General features: G+C 52.8%; 1 protein-coding gene across 1 annotated transcript in view; it reads left to right on the forward strand.

The window, feature by feature from the left end:
- Window positions 1-9,721, forward strand: part of PTH1R (parathyroid hormone 1 receptor) — a 76,483-nt gene that overhangs the window by 28,162 nt on the left and 38,600 nt on the right. The window contains exon 2 of the mRNA XM_008643094.2: window positions 4,189-4,282. Within this exon, the coding sequence (XP_008641316.1) occupies window positions 4,189-4,282 (94 nt within the window). The remainder of the gene's footprint in view (window positions 1-4,188; window positions 4,283-9,721) is intronic.

A 9,721-nucleotide genomic window follows, 5' to 3' on the forward strand; every position in this document is an offset into this window, starting at 1 on the left:
ATTCCTTGCCCTCAATGCCAACAAATCCGTTTGCCTGGAGCTGCTTTTTGAGCTGCTGCCAGGGAAGCGGCACAGAAAGGACCTCGTTCTTCCCGAAAATGGGGCCCATAAACGAGGATGAGCGGGACCTCACCGGGGACGTTTGGGGTTTGCTTTCGTGGCTGGGACATCGGCCAGGGAATGGAAATTCCAGAGGACATCCTCATCCTACCCCGCGGGCTCTGGAGGGGCAAGGAAAGGGAGGAAAAAGGGATCCAAAAGAATTTTACAGCCTCGGGATAAAGTCGTTGTGTCCCCTTCCCTTTGGCATTTCTGCTTTCTCCGGACACGGAGGGAAAAGCAACATTCCCAGATCTTTTCCCCAAGAGTAACTTTTATTTTCCAGCAAAACCCAGCACTGGGAAGAGGGGAGGGGATGATTGAGCAAGAGGAGCAGGTGGGATTTGATTGGAAAACTGGGAAGCGCAGGGAGGAGCCTCCATCCCTTCCAGGTGCTCTGGGGTGGGATTGCAGGAATGAAGGGAAAAGCTGCGCCTGTGAAGCCCCCGGGCTCCCGCATCCCTCGGGATAAAGCTATTCCTTGGAAAAACTGAACGCCAAGAAACTCAGCGCAGGAATTTCTGCAGAGGAAATTTAGGGAAAGCTGATTTAAAGGGATTTGCTGGCAGCTTTTAGAGGGATTTTTAGAGGGATTAAGTCTTCAGGGACAGGATAACCTCGACCTCTTCCTCCAAAACAGCTGGATTTGGGAGCTGGACATGTCTGGGACAGTTTCTGCCTTCCCTTGGATGCTCCTCTTGCTCCCACAATTCCCATCGGCAAAAACTCCTCCTCAAAAATCCTTCCAGGGCTCCTGAGTGGCCAATTAATGGGAAAAAAAAAAACCAACCCAAAAAGGCTGATCCAAGTTATTCCAGGTGTTGGTTTGAGGATGGAATAAATTCCAGCTGCTCTGGGCAGGTAGAGACTGTAAGAGGAGCTCTGACGGAATAGCTCAGCTTGGTGAATCCCATCCTGGATATTCCCAGTTTTCTCTCAAGGCAGGGAGTACTGGGAAAAATAGATCCTTATATTTATTCCTTTCTCTTGGTTAAAGGTGTTCTTCAGGATGAGAGATTTTTTTGGGGGGATAAAAAGGCGAAGGCTCGTGGGAATTGGAAAAAAAATCAGTGGAATGGGAAATGTTAAAGATGGGAATCTTGAGGAGTTTTTGGGTCTGGGATTCACTGGGATGAAAAATTCCTTTTATTTCCTTTTTTCATTGTCCTGAGCAGCAAGTGCAGGGAATTCCTGGAATAAACGGTGCTGGACTGGAGGAAATCCTGGATATTAATGTGGATTTTGGGATTCTCAGCGTGGCACAGGGGGTCTGTGGCCTTAAAAAGAGAGGAAATCCATGGATATTGATGAAATTATCCCTTTTGGGCCAATTTTCCATCCTAGCCCAGTTCCAGGAGGTGACACTTGAGGGGTCAGCAGCAGTTTAGGACATTCCTGGCCCTGGAATGTGCATCCAGAGTCCGGATTTTCCCAGCTCCTGCTGGATTTGGGCTTTGCTCATTTGTCTGATCCTGGTTTGGATCTCCTGGTGGGATTTGTTGGGATTTTTTTTAGTCCTTGTTCTTTTTGAGTCTAAAATCCTGCAAATTAGGGATGAATTTCCCTCCTTTCTCCGTATCCTATGGACGTCTCATCCTGGCACCTCCATCCCTGTTTTCCTTCCATCCCAAGGGATCCAAATCCCCCCCAAAGCAGCGGCTGCTTCACTCCCAGCACTTCCCACTCATTCCCAAATCCTTCAGCCCCACTGAAGGGCACTCCTGGAGGTGAAGCCACTTTTTTTGGTGCCTGGGAATCTCCAGATTCCCAAAGATCGGCACAAATGATCCCTAATGGTTTTAGCAAGGCCGCCCCCTGGCATGTTTTGGGATCAGGTGTTGGGATTGTTTTTCCAAGGGAAAGCTTTGCCCAGCCAGAGCCAAATGTGCCTTGGATCAGGAAGGCATCGCGAGGAAAACATTCCCGTGGATTCCTTTAACCTTGGACAGCCAGGCTGGGAGGAGGAGCAGGGAAGCTCTGCATTCCAATCAGGAGATCCAGGGCAGGAAAATCCGAGGAAAATCAGGAAAATGTGGTGTCAGGGAATTAAAATTCCTCCAGCAGCTGGAAGCTCCAGAGGTGCTCCGGGTTTTCCAGCTCTGGGTGTTTGTGCTGTCCCACCTGCTGTCCCTTGATCCCAAATCTGAGGATTCCAGGGTTGGATAATCCTCAGTCCCTGGGGATCTTTCAGCCCCATGGAGGCACTGAAATGTCCCCACAAGGAGTTGGGACAGAGGGAATGACAAATTCCAGACCCCCAGCTCCCAGCCTGGATGTTTAATGGGATTTATCCAGCACCATTCCGTCGTTTTCCTAACAGCTTTTGAGAACTGATGTCTTCAAATCCCAGGATTTAGTGAAAATCTCTGTTTTAATCCATAAATTTATAAACTTATTCGCGTTCACATTTCAACCCCTTTGGCCGAGGAGAAACTCACAAAGTCAGGCCCTAAATGGATTTTTTTATCCTTTAGACCATTTTTTGGGAGGAGAGGAGGGAGTGTGGGGTTGGTTTTGGTGGAGTTTTTTTAAGGATCAGGCAGGTTTAGGAAATTAAACCTGAGCTGAGCTCGGAGCTCTGCCCCTGCCCAGCTCCAGGCCCAGCACTTGGAGATTTTTCCCTTTTATTTCTGGGAACTGAAATGGGTTTTCTGTGCATCCCTCCAAGCACAGCCAGAGGAGCCGAGGGCTGAGCGTGCTTGGGATGAATCGCTCGGAATTCCTGAGGTCCCATCCCTCTAAATCCAGCCTAACTCCTCCAGCTTTGGCGGAATCGCTCCGGCTTTGTACGGATCCGAACGCCAGCAGGAGCTGACCCCGAGCTTTTCTGTTCCCAATCCAAGCTGAAACGAGGGATGGTGCCTTAAATGCGGACAGGCCAAACATCTGGGAAGGGCTGGAGTTGTTCCCATTAACGTGGACGCGGTTTGGAAGCGACTCCCGCGTGTGAAGGGTTTCGAGCCTGGATTTGTTCCAAGGACACGAAAACCCAACTCCTGTTTGACTCCCAGCCCCTTATCAGATTGAACTCCACAGCTGCAAGTCCATTGCCCCCAGTTCCTCTCCCTGGGAGCCCGCTGGGAACTCGCATCCCGGTTTATTTGGGAGCTGGGATTCATTAACCCTCGTTATGTCTTTTGGAGGGAGTTTTTGTCGGGAGTTAATTGGCCCTCAGCTGGTTCCTGTTACCGGCTTGGCAAAGGGAATGAGCTTGAAAGGAGGGAAGGAACCTGGGTTCGGGGTAGGGATGTCTTGGGGAGTGCAGGGAAATCATGGAATAGCTGGGTTGGGTTGGAAGGGATCCTAAGGATCATCCCATTCCCACCCTGCCATGGGCAGGGACACCTCCCACTATCCCAGGCTGCTCCAGCCTGGCCTTGGGCACTTCCAGCGATCCAGGGGCAGCCCCAGCTGCTCTGGGAATTCCAGCCCAGCCCCTCCCCACCCCCCCAGCCAGCAATTCCTTCCCAATATCCCACCCGAATCCCGTTTTCCAGTCCTGTCCCTCCAGGCCTTGTCCCCAGTCCCTCTGCAGCTCTCCTGGAGCCCCTTTGGGCCCTGCAAGGGGCTCGGAGCTCTCCCTGGAGCAGAGGGTGGGAGACGCTGTCAGCTCCCAGCCCTGCCTGGGGCAGGCCCCTCCACACATTCCTGGGATTCAGGCAGGATTTTATGGAGCCTGATGCCTGTGGATGGAACCTCCGTGCCGAGGAGGAAGCAGCAAGGGAGGTTGTAATTCTTAAGAGGAGAGGAGTCCTTGACATAAATTAGTTACTAGGAATGTTTTCCTCCTGGATTATCAGCCTCATCCCTGCAATCCAGGATGCTCCATCCCAGAATTTCCCCCGTGCAGCCTCATCCCTGCAATCCGGGATGCTCCATCCCAGAATTCCCGCTTCCATGTGCGAATGTGTGCGACAGGAGCACTCCCAGCCTGTGCTTCCGTCGCCACATCCATGGATGATAATTCCACAGAGCTCCTTGGGACACAACTGCAGAGCAAACCGGGATTCCCAGGGCGAGGCTGAGGAAATCATGGATGCACAGGAGGGTTTGGAACTGGAATTTCACCTCTCTGTCCCCTCCTTGCAGGTGGATGCCGACGATGTCATCACCAAGGAGGAGCAGATCTTCCTCCTGCTCAAGGCCAAGGCCAAGGGCGAGCGCCACCTCCCCAAGGTGCACGGTGAGTGTTCCCAAATTCCGGGCTGGAGCTGGATCCATCCCTGCTCCACCCCCAGCCCTTCCCTCAGCCCCACTCGCAGAGCTCGGAGCAGGGAGGCAGCTGGAGGACCCCAAAGCGTTGGTTTTTCAGGATAGGCCATGGAGAGGAGGTTCCAGCGCGAGGGGTTGGAAAGCGAAGTTGTCCCAGACTTGTTCTGCTCCAGGATTCCAAATGCCGAGGGTTCAGGAGGATGAGGAAGTTGTGGAGTTACAGCCCTGATCTCGCAGGAGAGAGCATCAACCACCAGCTTTCTTGGGATCACAGAATTCCAGAATGGTTTGGGATGGAAGGGACCTTAAAGATCCCATCCCACGGGCAGGGACACCTCCCACTGTCCCAGGCTGCTCCCAGCCCCAATGTCCAGCCTGGCCTTGGGCACTGCCAGGGATCCAGGGGCAGCCCCAGCTGCTCTGGCAATTCCAGCCCAGCCCCTCCCCACCCTCCCAGCCAGCAATTCCCAATTCCCAATCTCCCATCCAGCCCTGCCCTCTGGCACTGGGAAGCCATTCCCTGTGTCCTGTCCCTCCAGGCCTTGTCCCCAGTCCCTCTGCAGCTCTCCTGGAGCCCCTTTAGGCCCTGCAAGGGGCTCGGAGCTCTCCCTGTGTCCTTCCCTTCTCCAGGTGAACATTCCCAGCTGTCCCAGCCTGGCTCCAGAGGGGCTCCAGCCCTGGGAGCAGCTCCGTGGGATCCTCTGGACTTGTTCCAGAGGAGAGCCACAATTCCAAATCCCAAAATTCCTTTGCAGCAGTGATCAGGGAAACAAAACATCGCTCCAAGACCTTTCTCCTTCCGCGCTCTCTCTCCTCGGAAGGGCCCAGGCTCAGCTGAGCCTCTTCCTTCCCCTGCCTTTCTATTTTGGGCTGGAAAATCCTTCCCCGCTGTGGGGCTGGAGGGAGGAGGAAGGAGGGAACTCTCTCATGCAGGGAGCAAAGTCCTCACCCCCCGCCGGCTCCTTTCCTCACATTCCCAAGTGTTCGTTCCTGGAGAGCTGAGGGACCCTGCACCCCTCAGGGTGGGTGTCCCATCCCACTTCCCTCGATTTCCCAGGAAAACGGGACAACCCACGGAAAAATGGGACAACCCACAATGTTCCTGCAGCTCAGCTCTCTCTTCCCTCAGGGAGTGCTGTGGGAAAACCGGGAGACAGAGGGAATTGTCCCCAAATCCAGCTTTGCTACCTGGTGCCTTTGGAAAGGCCAGCAAGGGGCTGTGAAATCCCAGCTTTCCTTTGATTCCAAGCCTCCTGTTTTCCATCAGAAAACCTCAAGCCACATCCTCTTCGGCTCCTCCGTCCCCTCACCCCGTGCCCAATTAACACCTCGTTAATGAGCACATGTGCAAAGGCATTTCCTGCTGCTGTCTCCCTGCCCACCTGGGCCTGCTCCAGCGCCCCTTTTCCAGGTTTGAGGCAGCATTTGGGATCGATCCCCCTTCGTGGTGGGCAGGGACAGGGATGTGATTGACAGCCAGGTTTTGGGCTCATTCCCCGTGGACAGAGCAAAGGAAGCAAATCCCAGGGATTTGGTGCTGGTGTGAGACCTGGCTCTGGGGCTGGAAGAGAAAAATTCCAACCCGTGGTGGTTTAATCCCATGGACACAGCTCCTGCCTCTGGAAAAAGCTGCTCTGAGCTCCTCAGGCTCCCTGCTCCATCCCCTACGGCAAATCCAATCCCAAATGGTCCAAGAGGAGGAATCACCTGGATTCCAAGGTTTTGGAGACTTCAAACCTTCATTAGCAGAGGGGAATTGGATCCAATTAATTGGCACTTATCTAAAGGCAGAATGAATTCCCCCTCAACCTTTCCCAAGGAATGTTTTTTTAGGATTTGGCAGCCCAGAAATTCCCCCTAGGAATTTCCAAACAAGGCAGGGAACCCAGACTGTCCCTGAGATGGTCTAGGGAGTTTGTGGTCCCAACAGAGGGTTTTCCAATTTGGAAAAGTCCTTCCCACTTTCCAGAGGAGCTGCCATCCACAGATTTTGGGATTTCAGATGTCCTTGGACACAGGGAAAGTGGTTGGGTCCAGCCCTTTCCTCCTTGGATAATCCGGAAATTGGGACTCAGTGTCTGTTTTGGGATCAGGGACATGCAGATCCGTGGCCTCCTCATCCAGAGGGAGGATCTCATCCCGCTACCTCTTCCCTCACTGCAGATCCCAAAGAAAAACCAGAGAAGGACAACGATCTCCCCAGTTATGACGCTCCAGCTCCTATTTGCAGACAGGATTTAAAAGGAAAAGTGCATGAGGCAAAGTAGGGTTGGTTTGGAGCAAAATAAATCCTGGGCGATTTTTCCACTGGTTTCCCATGGTCAAATCCATGCTGGGTTTGTCATTCTAAAGAAGGAAAAAGGACAGGCCCACGATGAGGCAGAAATTTGGGGAGATCCTAAGGAAAACACATCCCACAGTTATCCAAGGGTGGGATTTCTCCAGCTTTTCTTAAGAAGTTTGTGGTGAAGGAAAAGATCCAAGTTCAGCTCTGCTGGAAGGGATCTGCCTGCAGAGCCAGAATCCCTCTGGGATCATCCTGGAGCAGCTCCAATCCAGGCCCAACCCTGCTGCCAGCCCGGGGGTGTCAGATGTTTGGGAAAGGAGAAAGTTCCTACTTAAAATTCCTGACCCAAGGCAACAAGGAGCAACTTGGGACTCGAGGGGGATCTCTCCAGGGAAACTCCTCACCGCTGGGGTCATAGGAAAAGAGTCTTTGACCCCATTCCGGAGAGTGGGAACATGTCCTGGCTGGCAGGGCTGATATTCCAAAGTCTTAGGGGGCAAAAAGGTTAAAACCCTCTAAAATTCCAAACTTTCTTCAGCCGCTGTTTACGTGTACAAGCTCCAAATTTCCTTTTTTTTCTCTCTAGAAAGGTTAAAATTCTGCTTTACAGGAGGATGAGCTCCCTGCTCTCCTCCTGGGATGGCTCTGGCCACCTCCCAGGTGTCCCTGAGCCCTGGCTCCTGATCCATGTGGCTCCCACGTGGATCTGTGCCGTGGGCAGCAGAGCCTGAGCCGCTCCAGGAGCTTCCAAAGAGCCCCATCAGGATTCGTGCGTCATCTCCACCTTTGGCTGAGGCACTGAGGGCTGGAGACCCAAAAATTGAAACCAAAAAAACCCCAAACCCCTTCCCCCACAAGCATTTGGTTTCCTCCTTTTCTCTTTTCTTTCCCCTCCCCTTTTTTCCCTTAAATTTAGTCTCCAGATGAAAGCCTTTGGGAAAGAACAGGAAACCCGAACATTTCTCTTCTCCCTACACAAATATTCCATCCCAGCCCTGGTGGGCAGCTGATGCCACCCCAAAGTTAAACCTGGAAGGGGATGAAGTGAAATTCCCAGCCCAGAGCCATCAGGCCTGATTTTTTTTTTTTAATCCATGAATTAAAAGCTTGTCTTTCCCTGGTTTGGAAAAGGAGATGGGACGTTTTGTGGGGAAAGAAGCGGGATTTTTGCACAACCCTGTCATTAGCAAAGGCCATGGGCAACTCTTTCTCTGAGCCCGAGGTGTTGCAGCTCCAAATTGGGTTGTTTTTTTAATAAATAAACTTATTTTCCCAGGAAAGGTGTTATTTTTAGTTGGGAATCTGGGTCTGTTTACCTGGGTTGTGCATCCCAGTTTGGCTTCATTGTCCCTAAAGGACCTAGACCCGATTCCAGGCTCTCCCTGGGCCTGAGGAACCCCAAAATCTGCTCCTGGTTTCCTCTCCAGAGGCTCCAGCACCATTCCCTGATGCCAGGAGCTTCCAGAGGCTGGGAGAAGCCTCAGGAACCTCAGAAATTAATGGAGACAAAGGCATCCAGAGCCCTAAACACCCCAGCCCTCTATAAATCCATATTCTCTCCAGCTATTTCCATCTTCTCCCAGTTTCTGTTCTCAATCCTTGTGGCTCAACAGTGCAGATGTGCCCCAAATTCCACAAAAACCCCAAACCATCCCTTGTGAACATATTCCCAGCACAGTTTTGTCCTGGAAAAGCTGTCACTGCCCCAGTGGACACCAACTGGGGGGTCAACATGGACCAGGAGAGCTCTGAGCATGGAATCATGGATGAGGAGAGCTTTCAGGATGGAATTATGGACCAGGAGAGCTTTTAGGATGGAATCATGGACCAGGAGAGCTTTCAGGATGGAATTATGGACCAGGAGAGCTTTTAGGATGGAATCATGGACCAGGAGAGCTTTCAGGATGGAATTATGGACCAGGAGAGCTTTTAGGATGGAATCATGGACCAGGAGAGCTTTGAGGATGGAATTATGGACCAGGAGAGCTTTCAGGATGGAATCATGGACCAGAGCGTTCCTCTGGAGTGTGAGGGAGTTCAGAGGCATGGATATGAACCATGACGGACTTGAAGGAGCTGAAAATGGGATGTGGCCTCTACCCGCAAAGTTTTATAGGCCAAGAATTCCCAGTCCTATTGAGGAATATCCACAGAGCAGACAAATAGGTCTTGGAACACATGGGAGGAATCGATCTTGGGAATTATGAGAGGCACAGCTGGTCCATGGTTTAGATCTGTGAAGGAACACAGGGAAAGGGTGGGAAACACTCCAAAGGGTGGCTGAACTCTAATGCTAATTATCGACCTTATTTTAATTGGTATGAGTGATATTACCCCCTCTCCGAGGGAGGCTGGAGGGCTTTGGAAGGACTGGATGTGCTGGAATGAGGAAAGAATGGGATGTGCCAGCAGTGGCAGGTCAGGGGGTTCCGATGGGATGGGGGAGGTTGTGTTTCTGCTCCTGGGTTGGGAATGCAGGGCTGGGGGGGGGGGATGGGCAGTGTCTGGAACCAGCTGGTGAGGTCAGGAAGGTGCCTCCGGAGCTGGGTCATGCCAGGAATTGTCTGGTGACGCTTCTGGCCTTGTGACTGTGCTGAGCCGAGACAGGCTGTGACTTGGAACAGCTCCTGGCCCCCGTGTCCCCTCCAATGCCCAGTGCCTCCGGGGCTGAGCGTGGAAGGGGTGTTCTCCCAATAAACACGGGGTGAAGACCAGCAAAGGTCTTTGAGCGGTGACGGGCAGAAGCCGCCTCCATCCATGGCCATGGAACTTCAGGAGTGGGTCCAGTGGAGATGAGGAAGGGCTTGGAGCGTCTCCCTGGCCTTGTGGATCAACAGTGCAGATGTGCCCCAAATTCCACAAAAACCCCAAACCATCCCTTCCAGCACAGTTTTGTCCTGGAAAAGCTGTCACTGCCCCAGTGGACACCAACTGGGGGGCTCAACATGGACCAGGAGAGCTTCGAGCATGGAATCATGGATGAGGAGAGCTTTTAGGATGGAATCAGGACAGGCTGAGGGAGCCGGGGCTGCTCAGCCCCGAGAGGAGCCCCAGCTGAGAGGGGCCCTCAGCCCTGGGTGTCCCTGGCTGCAGGGAGGGCTCAGGGCAGGGCCCGGGCTCTGC

Source organism: Corvus brachyrhynchos, unplaced genomic scaffold, assembly GCF_000691975.1.
Source record: "Corvus brachyrhynchos isolate BGI_N302 unplaced genomic scaffold, ASM69197v1 scaffold18, whole genome shotgun sequence".
Lineage (NCBI taxonomy): Eukaryota > Metazoa > Chordata > Aves > Passeriformes > Corvidae > Corvus > Corvus brachyrhynchos.